This window comes from Myotis lucifugus, unplaced genomic scaffold (genome assembly GCF_000147115.1).
Source record: "Myotis lucifugus unplaced genomic scaffold, Myoluc2.0 scaffold_235, whole genome shotgun sequence".
Taxonomy (NCBI): Eukaryota; Metazoa; Chordata; class Mammalia; order Chiroptera; family Vespertilionidae; genus Myotis; species Myotis lucifugus.
The window spans coordinates 1,292,933-1,317,323 of record NW_005871283.1 but is presented as its reverse complement, the minus strand read 5'-3'; the positions used below and the strand labels follow the sequence as shown (position 1 = coordinate 1,317,323).

The 24,391-nt window shown below is 43.2% G+C and overlaps 2 protein-coding genes across 7 annotated transcripts in view; one reads left to right on the top strand and one right to left on the bottom strand.

Moving 5' to 3' along the window:
• The first annotated feature begins 1,902 nt into the window (after positions 1-1,902).
• Positions 1,903-19,807, top strand: ZC2HC1C (zinc finger C2HC-type containing 1C). Of its 5 annotated transcripts, none has more exons than XM_014464067.2 (3): positions 1,903-1,951; positions 2,882-4,199; positions 8,617-9,186. In XM_014464067.2, exons 2-3 carry the CDS (start codon positions 2,901-2,903, stop codon positions 8,878-8,880), a joined length of 1,563 nt encoding a protein of 520 aa, XP_014319553.1. In that variant the 5' UTR covers positions 1,903-1,951; positions 2,882-2,900; the 3' UTR covers positions 8,881-9,186. The 5 variants fall into 5 exon arrangements, with proteins under 5 accessions (XP_014319553.1, XP_014319552.1, XP_023617928.1 ...); XM_014464066.2 differs by having other exon boundaries at positions 1,934-2,011; XM_023762160.1 differs by lacking the exon at positions 1,903-1,951 and adding an exon at positions 2,394-2,636.
• Positions 12,249-24,391, bottom strand: part of NEK9 (NIMA related kinase 9) — a 37,636-nt gene continuing 25,493 nt past the window's right edge. The window contains exons 17-22 of one of the 2 annotated variants that reach the window (XM_006098425.3): positions 23,619-23,789; positions 22,579-22,638; positions 19,815-20,023; positions 18,591-18,752; positions 16,355-16,567; positions 12,249-14,716 (exon numbers count right to left, since the gene is read on the bottom strand). In XM_006098425.3, coding sequence (XP_006098487.1) covers positions 14,591-14,716; positions 16,355-16,567; positions 18,591-18,752; positions 19,815-20,023; positions 22,579-22,638; positions 23,619-23,789 — 941 coding nt within the window. In that variant the 3' untranslated portion in view covers positions 12,249-14,590. The remainder of the gene's footprint in view (positions 14,717-16,354; positions 16,568-18,590; positions 18,753-19,814; positions 20,024-22,578; positions 22,639-23,618; positions 23,790-24,391) is intronic. The other variant, XM_006098426.3, reaches the window with a different exon arrangement.

The window sequence follows — 24,391 nt, the reverse complement described above, 5'->3', positions numbered from 1 at the left end:
CAAGAAGGCACAGGAGCAAGTGAGAAGAGAGTTCCAAGGGAGTGAAAAATCAATAATATCAAATAAGTAGCTGAAGAAGTAGCAGCTTTTGTCTTTGGTCATTGGATGGCAGTTAATAAAGTGGAAAGAGTGGAAGCCACACCACAGCAGACTGGACAATGAGGGGGAGATGAGAGAGCAAATGTAAAGTTTTCTACCAAGAAGTTGTGGAGAAGAGGAGAAATGAATGGAACCGTAAATAAAAGGCAGCAGGTCAAGGGAAATAAGGTTTGTTTTGCGTACAGGGGTGGGCAAAAATAGGCTTACAGCTGTAATACAAATAAATAATACAATCTATACTAATAAAAGGATAATATGCTAACTAGATGGGGAGACCTTCCAGGAGACCTTCCGGACATCCTTCTGGACAAAGCCATGGTGGGCCGAGGCAGAGGCAGTTAGGGGCGATCAGGCCAGGAGGGGAGGGCAGTTGGGGGCGAGCAGGACAGCAGGCAGAATGGTTAGGGGTCACCAGGCAGGCAGGTGAGTGGTTAGGAGCCAGCGGTCCCGGATTGCAAGAGGGATCCCAGATTGGAGAGGGTGCAGGCCGGGCTGAGAAACAATTCCCTCCCCCCTCTCCGCCCCCGTGCACAAATTTTGTACACCGGGCCACTAGTACTTAATAATACAAGAACAAACTGTTTCATGTACTCACCACTGTAAACCTACTTTCGCTCACCCCTGTATGTGGATAGATACAACTTGAAGTTAACAAGATGGACTCCATTCCCGAAAGGGACTAATTCAAGAAAACTTATGGGAAGAGAAAGGTTCTTCATCCCCAGAAACAAGAAAGAAGGAAGTCAAGTTGGAGAGAGGCACCCTAGGAAATTCTGCCAGACTGGAAGGGAGCTAGCTACTTGAGTTGATGACAGGCAGGCCTGTTTGCTCAGATAATTGGAACCTTAAGAAGAGCGGGAAATGTCTGGGACTGCATAGAGAGAAGGCAGTAGAGAGAGAGTCAACTAGAGAAGAAAACAAAGAAATTAAAAAAAAATGCCCTGGAGGACCCACCAAGGAATTTCCTTGTAATATGTAAAAGCTGTCATATGACATGTTGAAGTGGTAACACCGCCTGCTGCTGTCTATACTGTGTTCCATGTGCGTGAATCTTGCAAGTAGTTACAGGAAAAAAGTTGCCTGTTCCAAGCAGCTTACACCAATGACCTGAAGCACGAGGCAAATAAACTCTTCTGATGTTAACGAGCCATGGAATACCATTTAGTGTTGAAACCAGGTTGCACCGATCCTTTTTGATCTGGTAGTTAACTATTATCATTACGTGTGGTGGAGTCATTCTTGGGCCCTGAGCAGAGACTGCCAGAGCTTCCACGTGAGAGTAAAACACTCTATCAAAATCATGAGATTGGCTAGAAAACCACCCCAGAAAGACACAGCCTAGCGAAGCCAAACTGCTAAAATGTGACCGCAATTCTGAACTACAGCCGAGAAAAGCCCGAGAGATGCCGCATAGCCACACCTGGGCCCGCACCCGCTAAGGGCGCGGACCTCGGAACCTGCGGCGCCAGGACTCGGGGGCAGAGCGAGGGGCTCCTGCTTCGGCCACGGACGGGCACGCCCCGGGGTCTGGGGTCACTGCTCTCAGACAAATACAAGTTTTTTGACGAAACCCGAGAAAAGCCTCTCCCATCCCCTCCCCTGTTCCCCAAGGGCACGGAGCGGCAGAGTCGGCGGGACACCGGGTCAAGGGACAGTCAGACCGACCGCAGCCCCTCCCGGGCCGCGCCCCTTGGTGTTCTGACTGCGCCTGCGCGTGATCCCCCTCCCCACCCCCACCCCCACCCTCACCCCGCGGCGTTCGCGGCGAGAGGCGGGGCTGCGCGCGCACGCGCTCGCGTCTCCAGGCAACGGGCATAACAGGGGCCAGCTGCGGGCGCCTGCGCGGCCGGCGGTGAGTGGAGGGGTTTGGTGCCGGGATTTCCCCTGAGCTGGAGTTGTCTCTGACAGCCAGGTACGCGGAAGGGCGGGGAGACATGGGGTCAGCCCCTCGCCCTCCCAAGGGCCCGATGGACAAAATGAAGGCTTGTCTCCAAAGCGGAGCCCCCAGTGGGGACGCCCCGGCTGACCCTCCAGGACAGAGTGTGACTTCCGTGTTCCGGACCTAAAACCCGCGGCGGTCGGGTCAGGTGCCCCTCATCCCCCCTTTTCAGGTTACGAACCTCCCGCCGCTGGGACTCCTTGGGTGAGGGTTTGACGGCCAGGCACCTGCTGCAGGCCCCGTGCGGCTGCTCTGCTCCTTGGAGTCGAGCGCGGACCCAGCGGGAGGGAAGCCCTGAGAGCTCTGTGGGCCGGTCACTACCTCCGGCCGCAGTTTTCTCACCTGTAAAATGATGGGGCTGGACTTGTAGTCTTAAGGCCCCTAAATTACAGCCATGTAACTGAGCCAACTCCTCCGTTTATGGTGGAAACATTGGAGCCAGCAAGGGGAGGTGGCTTGTCCTGTGTTGCAGAACGAAAACCTGACTTCCAATCCAACAGCTCTTCCCAGTAGCGCTTTGCACCCATATGGAGTATATACTGTGTGTGCCAGGAGCACCCCTCTGTACAGCGGAGGCTGGTCCCGGGATCGGGGAAAGGTAGGTGGCAGGAACACCTGTAGCACATTCGTTTTTCTATCTTCAGGACCTGATGAGCATTCACAGGACTAAATAAGCCCTCACCTAACGCTTACGGAAGGAGAGCTCTGGCAGACCCAGCACCACTGTCCCTAAAAGGCTTAAAGGAAAACGTGGGTGGGACACACGTAGAAACAGTTGCTTTAATGACCAAGGTGAACTCAGAAAAAAACTTCTCACCTGTATCTGGTTTAAACCTCCTCTAGGCTTCAGTCCAGACCCTGAATGGCTGATCTCCACTTGGCACCACCTCTGCCTGTGGGTGTAATGCTCCCGCATAATAAAACAAAAGCTCCCGGGCTCCACGCAAGTAAGCAAGACCCCTATGAAAAAGGTGACTCTCCCCAGCTGACCTCAATGGGGCACCTGAGGCATCATTCCCAGGAGAAGCTTTTGAGCAACAAAGAGCTGACGCTGAATCATCTCTACCCTCACTCCAAACGGCACACCTGTGAGAGAGCTGGGAGCTGCTTCTGTGCCCACCGTGCTGCACTCAGCCAGCAAGAGCCAAAAAGCCACCTCCAGAGCCAAGCCAAGGATTTGTTTTACTCATCAGGCCCTCAGTCCCGGTACCCCAAAGCAAATAACCATGAATTCATCCCCTTTACAAAGAAGCGAGTTGGAGTGGACCGGGCATACCCACTGAAACCTGTGTTCCACAGGAAGTCTCATAGTACAGGTGAGACTGGCATGGATGGGGACCAAGACGTCTCTCCAAGACCCCCTGAGCCAAGGGAGTTGTCATACAGAGGCTTTGGTTTGAGGAACTGGGCCGGCTCATCTGTGGTTGGTACTGTTGCTGCCAGGCAGGGGGAGAGGACCATGGCAAACCCCACCCGGACCGAGTGGCTGCAGATCCAAAGACTAGAAGCTGCAGGGGAGAATTTAGAGGAGGAAATTCGAAGAAAAGAGACCCTCTTACGGGAAAAGCTGAAGAAGACAGAAGAAGAACTCAGAAGGATCCAGAAGGAAAAAGAACAGGCTGAGGAAAATGAAAAAAGAGAGTTCCAGAGACTGACACTGCCCAGGAGGAGACTTAAAGGTAATAGCAACACCACGTACAGACCTGTCTTCTCCCCAGACTATGGCTCTAAGGAGGTCTTCAGTGGAGAGGAGGAAACCTGGGGAGGGTCTCAAGAAAATCGTAGTCCATTCCAGTTCTCTGGTTATGGGATGCAGAAGCTCAAAAGGGAAAGACTAGTGGCAAACAACAACAAAATCCGAGACCAAGCCTCGGGGCAGGTGAAGGAGAAGTGTCCTCAGCCTACAGAAGCGCCAGGCAGCCATTCTAACTGGTCTAGGGCACCACACTCCTCAGGTTCCAGCTGTTCCACCGAAGAGCCAGAACTGGGCAAATGCAGCCACTGTGGACGCAACTTTCTCTTGCTCAGGCTGGAGAGACACTCCAACGTCTGCAGCAGGATGCAGGGTTCCAAGAGGAAAGTGTTTGACTCCTCCCGGGCCCGGGCCAAGGGCACAGAACTAGAGCAGTACTTGAACTGGAAGGGACCAGCCTCAGCCAAGGTAACAAGGACCTTACGGATTTGACCTTGAGTGGGGATCATTGTAAGGGCCTGTTATAGCCTCATTTGGTGTTTGTTTTTTTAAGAAAAAATTTAATTGTTATAAAGGGAGAAAATGAGAATTAACATTTATTGGTTATTACTGTGAACAGGAGTTTCATACGACCCCCACCACAAACGTGAGGATTTTATGATCTCTTAGCAATTCAAAAATCAAGTCTCAGAGAGGTCAACTTGAATGAGATCACAAACAGCTTTAAGTGGCAGTCAGAATATAAAACTGGGTTGGAATGACTCCAAAATCTTGTCATTTGTTGTTGTTGTTAATCCTCACCCCAGGATATCTAAAGGAAATTTATCACTTTCATGTAATTTATCACTCTTTTATTATAAAAGTGATAAACATTTACTTTTAGAAAATTTAAAAGAAAAAAACTATTCTGCATTTCACTACCTTGAGAGAATTCCTTTCACTTTGCAATATACTTTGCCACCTTCCAAGATTAGAATCTGTTACTACTCCTATAACCACATCTACTTTTTCAAGATTAGCTCAGTTTTTATATACCTTCTAAGTAAAATACATGAAACACAATTAAGTTTGGAATTCTTCTCTCCATTTAGAGTGTAAACACCTTAAAGGTGAATGACTTTATTTTTGGTTAACATTTCCAGCTGCAGAAAACCTAGGTTGTAAAAAGTAAGGACTTTGGGACATTTCCATGATAAGCTTAATTTTAGAGAGAGGAAGGGATGAAGGGCGGGAGGAAGAGTGAGAGAGAGAGAGAGAGAGAGAGGGAGAGAGAGAAACATCAATTTGTTGTTCCACTTATTTATGCATTCATTGGTTGATTCTTGTGTGTGTCCTGACCCGAGATCAAACCTGCAATCTTGGTGTATAGAGACAATGCTCTAACCAACTGAGCTATCTGCCAGGGCACTCCTCTAGTGGTTTATTTCTGGCCAGAATGTAAAAGAATTGTGTGTTTCTTAAATTCCTAAATACAGTAGCAGCGAAGCAAAAGATTTGGGTGTCTGGGATCAGATACCCTTGCTTTGTGGAAACTAGTTTGGGGGAATATGTTGCCTCGAGGACACCAAGGCAGAAAGGATCTGCACTGAGGTGCACTCCCCTCCTTGGAATGTCCTGTCTTATTCCCAAAGTTTGTGCCCTTAGAAGCTGAGTGGTTTGTGTCTCCCTCTCATTCTTCTAGTGCAGTGGTCGGCAAACTGCGGCTCGCGAGCCACATGCGGCTCTTTGGCCCCTTGAGTGTGGTTCTTCCACAAAATACCAACTTCTGCGCATGGGCCATGAAGTTTCAATCGCACTGTACGTGCGCGCCCGCATATGGTATTTTGTGGAAGAGCCACACTCAAGGGGCCAAAGAGCCACATGTGGCTCATGAGCCGCAGTCTGCCGATCACTGTATCTAGTGTATTCAGAAGAACAGGTGATTTTTCTGATATCGTTTAATATTCATGTAACTTTCAGTATACTCATACCTCTTGTCTCTCTACTGGACCATAAGCATTTGAGCATAGAGGCCACATTTTGGTACTTTGTGATTGTGCTAATTGGATAAAATGTCAAAACAACAAAGAATATAAATATAAGTATCATATAGTTGACAAACTTTTCTCTAATTCAATTCCTGGACACCACCTCCAACACAGATTCTCTTGCCTTCTTGTCTGTTTCAGTAAGACTCTCCTGATGGATCCTTCCTTTTCCTTCGATAACATCTCTTCCTAGTATTCATCATTAAGGAGGTGGCATCACTTGCCTTCTTTTTAAGATTTTTATTTTAGTCTAAATATTTGAATACATTTTTATAACCATGTAGTACTGCCATTGTAGTGGAATTGCAATTTTGCGTTAAACCAGTGGTCAGCTTTTACATTATAATAACCACATATATTTTGTTCACTGATGAGTGAACAAATTCTGTCCTGCCCACATGCACCTGGAGGTAATTGACTCATTTTCAAATGTACCTTATCTCTATAAATTTTTTTTAATGATTCACCTGATGTCAGACACCTGCTACTGTTTTTGTAATTGTTCAAACACCTCTCACAGTCTTATCAGTTTGATTTTTTAAATTCTGGAAACCTCCCTCTGACCACTCTTTTCCCTCCTGCTCTAGTCTGCACTGGTTATTTCCACACCTGGTGCAGCCCTGTTGTCTTGGGACTTCTCTTTGCTTCTCCGCGGCGTTGGGTCCCATTTCCAGCATCCGTGTCTTCCTTCTTCTTGCTATACTCCTTGCCTTGTGGGAGTTCACTAAGAAAGATGCATGGGAGACATATTTTTGTCTTGGAATGAATGAAAATATCTGTCATAGCCTTATAATTTGATGACTTGGCCAGGTATAGAATTCTTGATGGAAAATGAGTTTCTGTTCAGATTTTTGAGGCATTTTCCCACTAGTGTTTAGCATCCAATGTTACGGTTGAGAAATCTGATGCCATTTTGATTTTTGCTCCATTATAGAAAATCATCCTTTTTTATTTTTCTAAAATCTTACAGGATTTTAAATTCTGAAATTCTGGTTTTATATTATGTTGGATACTTGGTAGGCTATTTCAATCTTAAGAGTAGTGACATTTAACTCTAGGAATGTTTATGGTATTAATAATTTCCTCCTCTTGCCTTCTTTGTGTTTTTTGTTTGTTTTTGGAATGCCTATTGGCCAGATGTTGGACTTCCTGGATTGAGTTTCTAATTTTTCAATATTATGTTTTCTACTTTCCATCTTGATCTTTCCCATTCTGCATAATCTTCTTGACATTATTTTGTAACATTTTATTTTCAGCTATCAGTTTTAATTTATAATAGTTCTAAAACATTTATATTGATTTTTAGATAGAGTGGAAGGGAGAGGGAGAAACATTGATGAGAGAGAAACATTGATTGGCTGCTACCTACATGCCCCCTACTGGGGATTGATCCCTGACCAGGAATCGAACAGGTGACCTCTTGGTACATGGGATGATGCTCAACCAACTGAGCCACACCTGCCAGGCCTTTCTGGTCTTTATTCCTTTTCCATAATGTATATATTATTCTCATTTTTGGTCACAATTTCCTCTAATACTCCTTTGTTGATACTATGGTATTTCATTTAAAAAATGTTTTTTCTTGGTACCTGCTTTGTTGCTGCTTCCTGAGTGTGTGTGTTTGCTTGTATACTTGTTTTGGTCTCTCTCATGTTCGAGCTTACTCAAATATCTGGTAATACTTGGCTGACCATTCATATTTAAGCTTAAGTGGGCTTGTTGAGTAAGGATCTTCATATTAGGGTTATCAAATAGTGAGTCTTTTATTTATTTATTTATTTAATTAATTTTTTTATTGCTTTAAGTATTACAAAGGGTATTACATATGTGTCCTTTTTTAATTTATTTTTTAAAAAAAATATATTTTATTGATTTTTTACAGAGAGGGAGGGAGAGGGGTAGAGTTAGAAACATCGATGAGAGAGAAACATCGATCAGCTGCCTCCTGCACACTCCCTACTGGGGATGTGCCCGCAACCAAGGTACATGCCCTTGACCGGAATCGAACCTGGGACCCTTGAGTCTGCAGGCTGACGCTCTATCCACTGAGCCAAACCAGTTAGAGCAAATAGCGAGCCTTTTATTTTATTTATTTATTTATTTTTAAATATATTTTATTGATTTTTTACAGAGAGGAAGGGAGAGAGACAGAGTTAGAAACATCGATGAGAGAGAAACATCGATCAGCTGCCTCCTGCACATCTCCCATTGGGGATGTGCCCACAACCCAGGCACATGCCCTTGACCGGAATCGAACCTGGGACCCTTCAGTCCGCAGGCCAATGCTCTATCCACTGAGCCAAACCAGTTTCGGCAAATAGTGAGCCTTTTAATTGCTGTCCCCCAGGGCTAGTGTCTGATGGCTTTTCTCTTGCCTGCTTGGCACATCCAGAGAACCCTTCAGTCTCCTAAGAAGGTGCCCATTTGTTTGGCACCCTGGGAGCCAAGTGAGGGAAGGAGGCTGACGGTTCCGCAGTTCATCATGTACACTTGTACTTGCTCCCTATTTTCAGCCCCAAGATTAACCTTTTCCCCCCTGTGCCTGGATTTCGTGAATCTGACACCTGTCAGGTTCAATTTCTCCAGAGAATAAACTCCTGTTCTCCTGTGAGGGTGTGGATGTGCAGGGTGGGATAGCAGCCCTGGGTCCTGGCACTTTCCAGCCCCGAGGCTCTCCAGGTCTTTGCTGGGGATCATGGCTTGCTTCTCGGTACTCATCCCCCTTTGCAGGCCCTCAGTGTAAGTGCCTCCACGCAGGCAAGTCAGGATTGACACTGTTTCCTTACCGTCATTCTAGTGGAGACTCGGGAGATGAGATAAATGCCACGTTGAATGATTGGTCTGCCTTCTACTTATAGGCTGAAGCTCCTCGGAAGAGCAACTGGAGACAGAAGCATGAATCCTTCATCCGTACTCTCCGCCAGGCTCGAGAGGTCCAGCGGGTAATTGCCAAAGGTGGAAACCCCTCAGACTTGCCTCCCATCCCGCCTGCAGAAAATCCAGACTATATTCAGTGTCCTCACTGTAGCCGTCACTTTGCTCCCAAGGTGGCTGAGCGGCACATTTCCAAGTGCAAGACCATCAAGAACCGTCCTCTGCCTCCAAGGAAGCATTCCAGTTGAGCAGACAACAGTGGAAACCTCCTCAGTCGTAACAGAAAGCTCTGCTTCTCTTGAGCAGTACGTAGGAGTAGAATGATTTGATGCAAAGCAGGAAGAACTAGAACTTGTACATCTCCCAGATCGGCCTGCAGAGCTGAACTCAGGGAGGAGAAACCCACTGCTAAGCAGCAGGAGGCAGAAGGAAGTCTCAGCCTCCCACTGAATTACCACCTCAGGCTGGTGTGCCTCATGTTACTGCCCTAAGAACTGATGGGTGAAGACAGTTAAGAGTGGCGAGCAGGCTACATTAAAGCTATCTTCTCAGGAGCTGGCTTGTGGTTTGTGCTAGCTAAGTGCCTGCATCTGCTTGGCCTCCTTGCCACTGCCTCTGCATGTTTGGCGATGGCTCCTGTTAACTCTTCTCGTTCTTGCGAGAAGTTGGCTCATTCGCATGAGTTGGTGTCAGAGGATCCAGGTCACCCAGATGATATCTCATAAAAGATAATACGATTTCGATATAAGGCAAATGGAAGTCTGTCCTTGACCTCCTTGGTGCATGGTCCTGGCTAAAAACCAATACAAGTATGTAAGGTGAGAGTGCCAATACATCCTAAACCCTCCCTATGGTGTACTGTGTCATAAAGGGAACCTCATCTTCATCTACGTCATAGGGTAGGGATGGGGGAAAACACACTATATATCTCTGTAGTTCTTTTCTAATGTCAAAGAAGGGGAAGAAACTTCAGTTTCAGCTATTGCTAGCACTCTGCTTTCAAATGAGGTTGGTAAGTTGGCTGGATGGCATTTCAAATGAAGCAGCAAAATGTACCATCAAAGCAAGCTGTACATTGCTACGTACATGTCCCCGCTGACTATACCACCCACAGGCAACTTCTTTTTTAGAAAGCAAACTTTGACGGAAAAGGTACCAGGTGTTTTTCATTTCCTCTGTGCAGAATCATGCCTAGTGCAAGGAACCTTTATAATTAGACCCTCAATAAATGGGTTTGTGGGATTTAAAATTAAACAATGAGCCCTCAACTTGCCAAGTGGGAGCAGTGATGAGGTGAATCTGACAGGGTAGTATCAGCTCCGATAGGATGAAGCTAGCATAACAGACCTGAAATACCAGTAGGGTTATTGTCCTGAGAGCATTCACTCCAATTATTAGTTTAAAATACTGGAAAAAAGTCACCCAACCTGACCCGGGCAAAGAGGACTAGGCACACAACAAAACCGTATTTTACTCAACAACAGATGGCCACTCACTCCTGTTTCATTTCCACTGCAGCTTCTGCTGAGTGGCTGGGCTAACAGATCAAACCCCTTTGAAATGTGAGTTTAAGACTCTAGCTGTGAAGCTACAGGACACTAGGCTGAAAAAAAATTACATATTTTAAAAACAGCATATATTGCTTGTTTTATGCTTTTAACTGTTGCAAAGAAAAAAGTATCACATAACAGGGCTTTCAGTTGGCCACTTAAAGAAGCCTCACATACACACTGGATATTTAATCCAACATAGACATTCCCCAGGCAAGTTTAACAAGGTCCACTTTGTTTCATACTTGATGGTAAAAACAATAGATGGCAAAAATGGGCTGTGGCCAATGTTACTAAGTGGTGGCCTGTGGACTGCTTTGCCCCACAGTTTATTTGCTGGCACAGCACTAAAAATATAACCTGGCATTTACAAACTGGGATATGGAGCATCTCTTACATAACTAGAAGTTCTGGAAAGACCAGGCCAGCCACCCTGCACAGCACTCATTGAATGAGGCTCAGAACCAGTTGCTCCTTGACAGGGGAGAGCATTCAGATCACCACAGGCCCTCTTATGTGCCTTATCTGTCTGGCCCCACAGGCACTGGGCTGGGGATCCCTGCATGATTATTAAGGTCACAGATCAGGGCCCTCCGGGGAGAATATAGTATGTGTGTGTGTAGGGGGCAGGGTGCTTTCTAGAGACACAGGAAGCAATTATTCACTATGTTGCTAGAGAAATAAAACAATAGTCAATGTCTTAATGTTCCCTTCAATCGCAACATGCTTAGGCCTTGATTATGTCAGTCTTTTAAATTTAGCTTGTTCTGATCTTTGGGAAGAGGTTGGAAACCTTTTTCTAAGTCTCTTCCTGGGTAGCAGAGAATGATGTGTGGAGAAATCAATGCTGCTTGTTAGTCTGTCAGTGATGGCGAACCTATGACACGCGAACTCATTTTTTTGGTTGATTTTTCTTTGTTAAATGGCATTTAAATATATAAAATAAATATCAAAAATATACATCTTTGTTTTACTATGGCTGCAAATATCAAAAAATTTCTATATGTGACACGGCACCAGAGTTAAGTTAGAGTTTTTCAAAATGCTTACACGCCGAGCTTAAAAGGTTCGCCATCACTGGTCTATGTATTATACTACTTCATCCAAGAACCTTTAGTGCATGTAAATGTTATAAATTATAAAGTTCAAAGGTTAAGCAGTGGGAAAAATCTCATAGTTAACTCACTGTGTGCAGACATGGTAACATGCTGCTGCTTAGCAGTGGTGTATTTAAGGCAGCACAGTACCTTTTGGCCAGCATTTTTTTTTTTGTCATCAATTTACAACTTCACAACTGCACAGGAGGTAGCTGAGATGTGATACAGTGTTTATCTCCCAAATGTTATGATTCTATGAGGTTTAGTGATCAGTATGTTTATTTCCATAGTTAGTTATCGAAGCAATAAATGATTTTTGGCTTTGCAGCAGGGAGGAACATGTTTTGTAGCCCTGACTACAGCCCACTCTGCCCTGACACTATCATGAATAATACTTCTTTATAGGCCCAGGGATACTTTTTTGAAAGAATTTATTTACATCTTTGCTGCAGAGTTGGTCTATTATGAATGTTTCCAAATATATGGCAAACCAAATGAAATGTGAGTTTAAGGCTGCTTTTGCTTTACACGCTAGTGAAATGCTCATCCAAGAGAAGTTGTAATGTGGCTGTGCTATGCCAGGGAGACCAAAATACAGTTCACCCGCTTTGAGGAAAACCAGTTTTATAAACATAAATGGCATTATCACTTGAAAAAGCCCACTGTGATCAGGGAGGCAAGTACAAGAAGTGATTCTTCCTCCTCTAATGGCTTATTTTATTCTCCCTCTGCACTTCAAGCACAGTATTTCAGAAGGTTTTTTTTTGGGGGGGGGTGGAAGGGGAGCTGTAACAGCAGAAATGATTCTTTTAGCAAGAAATTGGAAGGAGGAAAAGATTATTTCTGTGCAAATGTCCCTTGCATTGTTTCTGTTACCAATGAATTAAAAGATTCACGAAGGCCTGGAATCTGAGTGTTTTATCCCCAGTGACAATGTCCATGCACAGACTTACTAAGGCATAGCACTGATTGAGAGTTTAAATGTTTATTTAAAATAGAAATGCCAAACCACTCCACCCTCAACCTTTCAAACATCTGGCCAACAATAAGCTAGTTCTTCAGCAACAATGTCAGAGCAGAGGAATAACTCAGGTTATACTGTAACTCAAAAGCAATACTACGGAAAACTTAAAACACCTAGCACTGTATAGAGAAGTAGAGAATTACAGAAAACCATTCAAAGACATTTCTGCTACCTCACTTTTCACTTTTTATCTAAGCATGGCTGCCACCTTTGAACTGGTTTCTGTTTGCATAGCTGTTTGGTGGAGAAAATACGGCTGTCCCAGGCACAATTTGGGAAAGTGCAATTGTTTCTAAGGCACAGAATTTAGATTCTCAGCCAGATTCATAGCAAACCTAGGTTTCCCAAGGGAACATGCTAGAGAAAATGACCACAGCATTCCACTGCTAGAGAGTAACTCCCCTCCGGAACAAGGACAGGGGTCTCACCCTCCCTTCAATGCTCACTTCCATCCCCCAGTCTCAGCAACGTCCCATGTTCCTCAGATCCATAGCAGAAGCAACACTCATGATTAACACCCAAACTGACCCTGCCTCTCAGGCCTGCTGAGATGGTAAGCATGAGGGACACAAGAACGTGAAAGGCCAGTCAGTCCTTTAAGAAAATCAAAGTTGCATTTACATGATGAATCAAAACCCATTATTAGGGTGTATAGCAAACCCCAAGTCCCTAGAATTTGTAGCTTAATCCAGGGTTGGCCCCTTCCCTTATTTTAAGAAAAGGCTTCAGTGATTACATTAGTACCATTGTACTAGACTTCCCAGAATTGAGAAAACAATGGGAACATCAAACCAAAGAAGATCCCATTGGACAGAGTTGCCCATCCCCAGCTATGGGGTTTTCCCGGAACATCAGCCTTTACATCATCAGTTTTAGGGAAATGACAACATTTCCATTGCACAGATCCTTCCAAAATATTAAACAGACATCAAACATTTATGTTTTGGTTTAGGGAAAAGGAAATAAAACAATGTAGCTGTTTCTAGGAAGGTAGGATGTGAAACTCTTCAAGGCGGCCCGTGAACCTTTCACAAGGCTAGGTGGAGATACCAAGCTCACACCCTAAGTAAAATCATCAAACGCTCTAGGACACTTTCTTTGGGAAAGCCAGCTTGCTCCGGTCTATAAGGACATGACTACAGGATTAGAAGGGAGCTCAGCCAAATTCCTTTCACTTGGCAGGTTCTACCTGTTCTGTTAGGCTTCAGGGACTACCAGGTTTGGGGGCTGGCTTTGGGCCACTCAAGTAGGAAAGATGATACAGATTCACTGATATGGCGTCATAAACACCAAAGGGGAGAAAATACTGACTAGACATATAGAAAGGGAATGTGGATGGGGCTGCCGATGTCAAGATCAGAACCGTAAGAGCCATGAGGGCAGAGGCATAAGAGGCTGCCTGGACGGAAGACTGTCACTGCCGGCCTCTCAAACATGCAAGCAGAGGCAGCTAGAGGACTTCCTCTCCCTCATGGTTTTCCCTTAAGGCCACTCCTACTGCCTGACTGGCTCAATTCTCTACAAGCCACCTCATCTCTCAGAGGCATCTTCCAAAGCTAGGAAAGCCCACCCTGCACTGGCCACAGCTGGACACTCCAGCTGTGTGATGAGGAGGGACCTGCCCTTCTTTTTCTACTCCTCACCGAAGAAATTTCAATCAACCTCAGAGGAAAAGCAACTGAAGCCCATTTTTCCTCCTAAAGCATTGAGCTGCACGATGTAACTGAACTTTCTGAAAACTGGCCCAAGAGACTGACTCCACCAGTCTTTCCTGGACTCAGGACTCCTGAGAGGGCTCAGAGCACTTCAACTCTCTACAGATGACCCTGGGGGGCCCCACCTGGTTCCAGCCCACTCCAACTTCACACTTTTCCCTCCTCCACCCAGAGGTGCAATGCCTGGTGTTGAATTTCCAAGGCAGCTTCCAATGAACGGTGAAAATGATAAATGGGATATAAGCTGCTACCAGCAAAATTAAGGTGAGCATTGTGTCTCCTCTTCAAAGGTGGGATCACCAGATGAGGTACAGAGCTGCTGTTGCTATGGCAGTCACTGAGGACCAAGCCAGGGCCACGGGGCCCTTCCATTCTCCAAAACAAAACCACTCCTAGATCCTATCTAATAGGCAATGCCACTCTCCAAGTGTATGTGGAAAGTGCTTCAGAGCCTCCGCCTTCGCTCCTTGTCTGCAAGTGAACAAAGCCAGGAAAGCGCGCTCTGCATTCAGTAAGTGTGCTGTGAAGTTCTCTGGATCCCAGTTTCCTGGAGGCTATACAGGCTCAGGAGACTAGAGGCTGGGTGGTCGACAGGAATCTGTTCCCAGGAGGCACCAGGAATCTGAATCTAAGTCAGGCTTTGGATCCATTTCCATCTCTTCCTTTGCCGTCTGAGTTCCTTTGGAATGCATTCCCATCTGTCCAGATAAAACACAGTTCCACATTAACACTACTGCTACCTATCATGGCAGTTCAGGACTAGATTTTCAATGTCAAACTCTAGGGATTTGTGGCCAGAGTATTGTGAGAAGTCACAGTACTACCTTAGGTAAAGGCTACCCTTTACATTCGCTGCAGGTAGGAGACAAACTGTCCTGGTCTGTTGCAGACAGCAGGATTTTCTGGGATTCAGAACTCTCAGTTTAAAAACTGAGGCAGCCCTAGGCAAACAACCCTCCAGTTGGCTATAGTTGCCAATCCCCCCATGCTTACCTCTAGTAAGCATTACTTTCCAAAGTATTTTCATAGACATTATTTCATTTAATCCTCAAAACAACCATACAAAGTAGGTGGTATTATTTTTTTAGGTGAGAAACTAGGGCTTATTAAAACAAAGTAATTTGTCCAAACACAAAAAGTTGTTAAATGGCAAAGCCACGGACTGAACCATATTTCCCTATCCTAGTTCACGCTGTACTATGGCTCATTAAAAACAATGCATGCAGCATCACCTGTGAGGGATTTTTACAAAAAATGTTTAACTTAAGCTCTGGCTGGTGTGGCTCAGTTGGTTGAAGCATCATCCTGCATATCAAAAGGTTGCGGGTTTGGGGAGGCAACCAATCAATGTTCTCTCTCACACTCAATGTTTCTCTCTCTCTCCTTTCCTTTCTCTCTAAAATCAGTAAGCATATCCTGAGGTGAGGATTAAAAAAAAAAAAGTTTAACTTAAATTTAACTGTGTCTTGCATCTAACTTCCAGTTTACAGAAATGACGGATGACAAAAGAACAAGTTAAGCAATGCCCCAAGAAAACAAGACAAATCCAGAAATGTGGGACATTCTGTTAAACAACTGACCCTGTTTCTTCAAGTCAATGCCATGGGGGGAAAAAAAAAGTGATGGTGGTGAAGGGAATTCTCTAGATTAAGAGAAACAAGAGACATAACAATGTGATGTGGGGTTTTTGACTGGATTCTGGTCTGATAAAAACAGTTAAGGACACTTCTGTGGAAAACTGGAAAAATTTGAGTATCAATTGGATACTGGATAAGAATTGAGATAATTAGTGTTAATTTTGTTAACTGTGATAATGGTATTGTGGTTATCCAGGAGAATGAATGTCTTCATTTTTGGATACGTTTAAGAAAGAATTTAGGCTATATCATGACTTTTATAATTTACTTGAAAATGATTTATTAAAAGAAAAATAAATACATACACTTTAAATACACACAGATATATACCCACACACATTCTAAACACACACACACACACACACACACACGAAACTAATATGGCAACATGTTAACTATTGTTGAATCTAGATGGTGAATATAAGGGTGTTCACTGAACTGTCATACTTAAAAATTTTCATAATAAGAAGGAAAAGAAAAAACAAAGACTAACAAAAAACACTGGAAGTTAGGTGATAAAAAATCATTCAATCCAGGTGCTTGAACCAGGCCCAGGGCTTCTGGAATTCATTCAAAAAGTTACATCATTAAAAGGTAAGCACTTACAAAAGAGTAAGTATATGTTGGTCCTTTGAATTTTGTTTCTGTGATTCTTCAAAAACAGACTCTGAAATTGAATTATTCTTTTAATGCTTTTACCTGTTGCCCTCCTTCCAACTTCTTGTTCAGCTTCTGTAGTTGGGTAAAAATCTGGAGGTTTTCTTGCTGGAGCTTCTGTTGTTCAGCCAGACACTTTAACACCAGACCCTGCAATCTCTCAACCTCTACCTGCAGAGTGCTGCAGGCACAGGGAGGAGGAATCAATGGTGTTCCCTTCCCAGCACATGTTCCTGCAGGATTCAGCCGAGGTGGCTAAAGAGTGGAGAGAGAGAGGTCACAGGAGGTTCTACCTGGATGCCACAGCTCCCCATTCGAAATTTCCTCTAAGTGCTACCAGATTTTACTTTTAAAATAAGATAAGGCCCAGCTGGTGTGGCTCAGTGGTTGAACATCGGCCCATGAACCAGGAGGTCACAGTTCGATTCCTGCTGGGGCACATGCCCGGGTTTCGGGCTTGATCACCAGAGGGGGGTGTGAAAGAGGCAGCTGATCAATGATTCTTTCTCATCATTGATGTTTCTATCTCTCTCTCCCTCTCTCTGAAATCAATAAAAAGATATTTAAAAAATATATAATAAAACATATACACATGAAGTTCATGCAAGAGAAACAGAAAACAGCCAGGATTACAAGAGCACCTGGCCCTAACATAGTAGGGCAAGCGAACTCTGCCTCAGTCTCCATTATGCTAAGGTAAAAAAACCAATCATCTATTTTGGAAGACTTTGTGAAAACATTTTAAAGTGTACTGATATCTTCCCATTTAAAATGCTGAAATGGGGCTTGGTCAGTGTGGCTCAGTTGGTTGGAGTGCCGTGCCATACAGAAAAGGGTGCTGTTTTGATTCCCATTCAGGGCACATACCCAGGTTGTGGGTTCGATCTCTAGTCAGGGTGCATACGGGAGGCAACCAATCTATGTTTCTCTTTCACATCGATGTTTCTCTCTTTTTCTAAAATATCCTTGGGTGAGGATTAAAAATAAACAAACAAGGAAATAAAATGCTGAGGTGGGGAAGCATAATTTAGTTTGGAACAAGTCTTTCCAATCACAGTGAGGAAACTGTGATCCAAAGGGTCAATATGCATGAAATGTAGCGGATCACACTTTAGAAGAGATGTGAGAGGTGTTCAGTAAACAGGATTCCTAAAACAATTCAAGACTAACTGACAGAGGAATTTAAAGGTTTACCTTAAAGTTTCAAAGGTTGCATTACCTCTTTTGGGGAGCTTTTCAATTTTGCTAGTCTCAACTTTTCTCCCTTCTTCTATTGTACCCTGTTTATAGCATAAGACAGTCCATAGGCCAAATCAGTACTACTGCCTGTTTTTGTGAAGTTTATTGGAATACAAGCATACTCATTATGTATTATCTATGGCTGCTAATGTCAGAGTGGCATAGCTGCTAAAGAGACTATATATGGTCACAAAGCCTTAAATAATTACAATGTGACCCAAAATGTTTGATGACCCCTGATTTAGTTTTATTGAGGTATTTACCACAATTTAATTTCTATCAAGGTTAGGTATTCATGACATGTGTTGGACCTAAGCATTATTTCTTACTTATACAGGGTTGGGCAAAAATAGGCTTATAGTTGTTTGTATGGAAAATAATACAATAATTATTAAATATTTCAAGAACATACTCTGTGCTTCACGTACTCACAACTATAAATCTACTTTTGCCCCACCTTGTATTTTTAAAAATATATATATTTTATTGATTTTTTACAGAGAGGAAGGGAGAGGGATAGAGAGTTAGAAACATCGATGAGAGAGAAACATCGATCAGCTGCCTCCTGCACACCCACTACTGGGGATGTGCCCGCAACCAAGGTACATGCCCTTGACCGGAATCAAACCTGGGACCTTTCAGTCCGCAGGCTGACGCTCTATCCACTGAGCCAAACCAGTTAGGGCCCACCTTGTATTTAAAGCCTCCAACCAACCCTACCAGTATCGTGAAAAATTGGATTTGAATTTTGGAATTTCAATGTTGGCACTTTTGAGGCAGAAAGAAAAGAAAGACAGTTCTCTGCTATAGAAAAGTGTTTGCCTGTCAGCAATGTGAAAGAGTGAACATTTTTTCCAAGACAACTCAGTTTACCCTTCAGTAGAGGCTTTAAGCACTATCAAATAGACAGCACCATGAACTGATACAGAGCAGCCGGAGACCAAAGAAACCAGAGGAGGAGACAGTGAGGCCAAGAGAACTGGGCGGAGCCTGCAGCCACTGTACCTAGTTGAGATTCAAAGGCAAAAAGCTCAGTTACCCAGGCACCTACTGGGGGCTTGTGTTCTGAAGGCGCCTCAGAGGCCACTTTGAGTCCTTGCAGCTCTTCATAGGGCAGGGTATCTTTCTCAGATTCTGGAAAAACTGCACTTAGGGGAGACGGGCTGTCAGGCATGGGGATGAATTCTGCATTTTCCAGCTCCTATGTATATAGAGAGAATCTCATCAGTTCTGTCTGAGCCATTTACTTTATCTCAAACTTCCTTCTTGCTATAAGCTTTCACTCTATTGTGACATCAGCACCCTCTAGTGGGCCAGGACACTTGTGGTTATGACATAGCTCTCCCTACCTGTCCACAACCTGTCAGCCCTTCCTCAGAGGAGTTTCAGTGATAGGAACAGAGTCTGGAGTGCCTGACATGCTTCCCCAACACACTTATTCTGTGTAGGCAAGTCAGTGACTTGGGAAGCTCTAAGGTGATGGTAGCGAGGCCAATTGCCAGGCTTCTAAAGGCTGAGGCTGATGCTTCAGATAGTACAGAGTACTGCTTCCTCCATTCAGACTCCCTGTACAGCTATCAAGTTATTATAAAGGGAGCTGTAAATACATAGGTTTGATCTTTTTGGTAAAAAAATTTAAAATTTCACAAACTATAAATGTTCACTGTAGAAAATGAGAAAATACAGATGGGCAAAGGGGGATGATAAAAATCACCAGCAATTCCATCACTCACAGATAACCGCTGTTAAAAATAATTAGTATAGTCTTCACAGTAGACATTTTTCTATGCATTACATATTTGCTAAAAGAATGGGATCTTACTGCACAGGTGTTATTCCATCCTTCTATGCACAGCCATATGCTATAACCAACTTTCCATATAAATAAATTTACTCCAACATTTTTACTGTCTGCACTTCAACTTGCATAATCCATTTCTCTATTGTAAGCATTCCAATTGCCCCAAATCACAGTACAAAATCATAAGCTTAATCTTTGCACACATGTATTACAAAAACTGCCTGTATTAATTTACATTCATTTAAGTAATACAGGTATGAGAACATTTTGCATCTGTTCTTGTCAGGAAGAAAAAATGATTCAAGATTTGGTGATTCTGTTCCAGGTAGAAATGAGAAACCCAGGTGCCTGCTACAAAACACTCGAACAGGACATGGGAAACTGAAAGATTCTGACAACTCCTTTCCAGTCCCTGCAAAGGATCTGATATTTTATTTAAGGTACCTCTACCAAAGGAATTACCTTTCGAAGCCAGCCAGGACAGGAGCTGCTGGCCCCACTACTGATCCCCATGGCCTCCGTGGGACTGACTAAACCTTCCATTCCTCGGTCTGCTTCCATTGTTCCTCGGAAGCCTCCACTTGGATCGGGAGTTTCAGATTCCTGCTGACTGTCCTCCTCTTCTCCCCCACCGCCGCCGCCTCCTCCTCCCGGGCTAGAGCTCTGAACCACTGACAGATACACAGCACAGAAATAGACAACTTGGCTATGCAGCAAGAAAGATTTACCACCTTAGAGCCCCACTGACTTAGGAAGAGGTGACTAGAGTTGCATGAAGTAGAATAGCAACAGTGTAAGTCAGGTATTTGGGACTAAATTTTTTAGTTTTTACACAAGGTATTGTATATCAGTATCTTCATAATGATAATTTACTTCTTCCCAAACTTGCTTTTCCCTATGTTCATAGCAAATGATCAGTGTTCTAAACCATAACTGAACAATCACCCCAAGCACAGCTCATCAAATCTAGCATCCACGCTTTAAAAGATACATCCAGACTCCAGCATCTGCTACAAAGGTTCATCTTCTATACAAAGCTCTTTCACATTTGAGCCAAAACCCACTTAAAGTTGCCAGATAAACTCACCACCAACTCCCTTTCTGGGGAAACATCTGAATGGAGAAGTCTTCAACTATTAAAGTCATTGAATTTTTGATGACTTCGTAAGAATTTAAAAAATAGGATTGCTGGTTCTTTCTATATCATGAAGCATATTCCAAGTTACCTTAATGAAGACTAGCTGATGTGTGGTCAAGAAATGAAACTGAATTTTACTATGGGCCAAAGAAAAAGATAATTGAAAAAGTAAATTTTGCCAAAGATAATTTGCATGGTCTATTCTAAAGTTAAATGTAAAGGACTGTTTATGACTACCAACTATACTAACCAGTGCAGTCCTACTAAACTAGTAGAACTATAGATGCCGAAATAATTCTGAAGCTTGCTTTTTGTTTTTAAAAATTATGTTACATCTGAGATATACATAAGACGATTTTTAAATGATGTGTAAGTTTTGATGCCTAATAAAACACACATGAATCTACCACTTGAAGAATTAGAATTATACTTTACAATATGGTAGCCAAATATGGGTATTTAAACAGAATTAAATATTCAGTTCCTCAACCACAGTCTCCACTTTTCAAGGGCCCAACAGCCACATGTGGCTAGTGGCTGTTTCACTGGCCAGCACACATACAGAACACTGTTACTGCTGCAGAAAGAGCGATGGCACAGTGCTGAACTAGAACATTACCTATATCACTCGGCCTGCTTTGTGAAGTCCTTCTCTCGCCTCCTACCCAGATGTAAGCACTTTTTAATTTTGCATTTATCATTTCTTCTTTGAAAAACAACTTTATCACATACGTATGTATCCTTAAGCAGTATGTTATTTATTTTCCTGGATTTTGAACTTTATATAAGACATGTAGTCTGCTGTAACTTGCTTTTTACATTTTACATTATGGAAATATCTGTAGATGTTCATTTTCACTCTTATATAACATGCTATTGGATGATCATAACACATTCAACTAACAACTATTTACTGGGCACTTGCCATTTGCTAGGCATTCTTCTAGGCAATGTGGATACAATTAATGAATAAAAATAGACAAAAATGCCCTAGCTGGTTTAGCTCAGGGAATAGAGCGTCAGCCTGGGGACTGAAGGGTCCCAGGTTTGATTCCGGTCAAGGGCACATGCCCGGATTGCAGCTCAATCCCTAGTAGGGGGCATACAGAAGGCAGCCGATCAATGATTCTCTCTCATCATTGATGTTTCTCTCTCTTCTTCTCTGGAAAAAAAAAAAAAAAAAAAAGACAAAAATCCCTGCCATTATGTAGTTTACATTTTCTAGCCAATGGACATGTGCTTTTAATCTTATGTTTTTCCTTTAAATACCGTTCCAGCAAAACAAAGCTCCAATAGAACAGCTGTGCTTTGCAAAAAGAGATTTTATCATTTGTGACAGGTAGTAATATGCACAAATATATGCTGAGCAATGAATTACTAAAAGAGTCTAATAAGAGGTATAATGTACGTGCATGTGTCTGTAAACTAAAGTTCAACAACTCTAGATCAGATTTTCAACTACTTCTTTTTGGAGGATTAATCTGCTTTTATTCTGGGTTTTTATCTGTTTGATTCCACAAAATATCAGAACCCAGGTTCTGAGACATCAAAGACTACAGGTACTCTAGCAAATGGAAAACCAAAAAGAAACACATATCTAGTTTCCTGGCATGATCCCAAATAACACAGCACTAAGAACAAAGAAGCCAAAGGAAAAAGACCAGAGAGCTTTAAGCCAGTTTTCCTAACCACCTGGAAGTCTAGCCAACTTTTAATTCTGAGGGCCTGTTTTGAAGAACTATTTCTATAGAGTAGAATACCCCTAGAAATACCATGGAAATACAGGATAGACAGAATCTGTAGCCTCTAAGCATCGTCAGAAAAAAGACAATACATAAGTCACATTACAATATTGGGCAAGCCACATAATTACTTCCACATGTGTGGGGGCAAAGATGTACTCTTCCTCTGACCACAATGTAAAATTCCTAACTTACTGTGAAATCCACCCAAATATGATCCTCCCTCTTGATCACTGTATTCCTCATTTCCAAAAGATATTTCCTTTTTTTGGGAGAGACTGTATGGATTCCAACCCAAAGTTCCACACCTCACAAAACTACTGGTACCTAAGACATTGCTACTTACCAGTTCCAATGGATAAGCCACTGCTATTGGAACGGATGGTCTTAGAATTCAATACTTTCTCTGAGGAAAAAAATTCAGTAGTTAAGCATTATATACAGCTATAGGCAGGAAAAAGTGAGAAGGACTAGGATAGGGAGTTGATCTAGGAGATAACTGCTATTCCTCACTCCAAATAAACTAAAATTAATTACTGTTTTAGATATTAATAACATAAGCCAAGCACCACTAGCTATATTCTATATTCACTATATAAAGTATATTCACTATGTAAAGTAGCAATTCTCCTTAACTGTTCTTTGGAATCATCTGGGAAGCTTTAGAGATTTGGTTTAATTGGACAGGGATTTCTAAAAGCTTCTCAGGAGACTAATGTGCAGCCAAGGTAGTGAACCACTGATCTAAAAGAATGAACTTATAAATCCTCACAGAGGGCCTTTATATAATTTAGTTCATAACAAAGTACTCTTTCTGCAGAAAGCAGTTATGATTTAGTTTCTTTTTAAAGGTGTACTAAATGTTTCTCAAAACAGCATAAACACAGACAACAAAGGCTACTTAGTAGAGAACTAGAAGTAACAAATTCAATGGCAAGGGAGGCAGAGAACAAAGTTATATTAAAAAATGCCCAGTTGGTGTGGCTCAGAGATTGAGTGTCAACCTATGAACCAGGAGGTCATGGTTCAATTTTTGGTCAGGGCACATGCACGGTTGCCGGCTCTATTCCCAGTGGTGGGTGTACAGGAGGCGGCTGATCTATGATTCTCACACATCATTGATGTTTCTCTCTCTCTCCCTTTCTCTCTGAAAGCAATAAAAAAAATTTATTTTTAAAATGGTCAAGAGGTGGCAAATGATAAAGCTCAGGAAGTGACAATGTTCTGTTTCTACCACTAGGCATGGCATCCTGACATTGTAAGACTTACAGAAGTAGCCTCTTTTCTTCAGGACACTTCTGTTTCCAAGAATGTAGCCACCAGCATCTTAAGTAGAGGTCTATCCTCTGTCAAAGCCACCTCAATCCACACATGTGAAACCCTTACCAACAATGAGAATGGTGTGCCAGCCACGGCAAGACAGATCTGGGACATGATGCAGAGATCCAAAAATAGGCCGAGGCCAGGAGGTACAGATATCAGAGCCATGAGGTCTCTCTGTAGGGGTCATTGCCAGGCGACCATTACCACCATTGCCCCAGGCAAAAATGTGATTATCTAGGAAAAAACACACATTAAACAGCAGATAGTTTAATAGAATGCTGGCTTCCCAACTCTGGGTTCCCCGTCTTTATGCCCTAGAGCTAGAAAGTTTCCCCACTATGTACAAAACAAGGGAAAGCTGTTTACTCCCCTATATATAAGCCTAAACAATTCCTATATTCCCCAGGTAAGAATGACTACTGTTCCTACACTGCCATCCAGTCATTTATTCATTCTACTCATTCAACAACTTTTTTTGGTCATTCCTTCAAATATTTACTGGGCATCTACTTCATGAAAGGCACTGCTTGAGGTGCTGGGGACAGAGCAGTGAACAAAACAGTCGCTGTCCTCTGGAAGTGACATACTAGTCGGGGAAGACTGATAAATAGAAAAGCAGTGGAAATAAAAAAGTGAGGTATTATTATTTTAGACTAGAGGCCTGGTACATCTGTGCACCAGTGGGGTCCCTCGGCCTGGCCTGCGGGGATTGGGCTGAAACTGGCTCTCCAATATCCCCCCAAGGGGTCCTGGACTGTGAGAGGCGGTTCTCGCGTGACGCACCCTGGAATCAGGCTCCCTCCTCTCTGGTTCTGGATACTTCATCTGAGAACCGC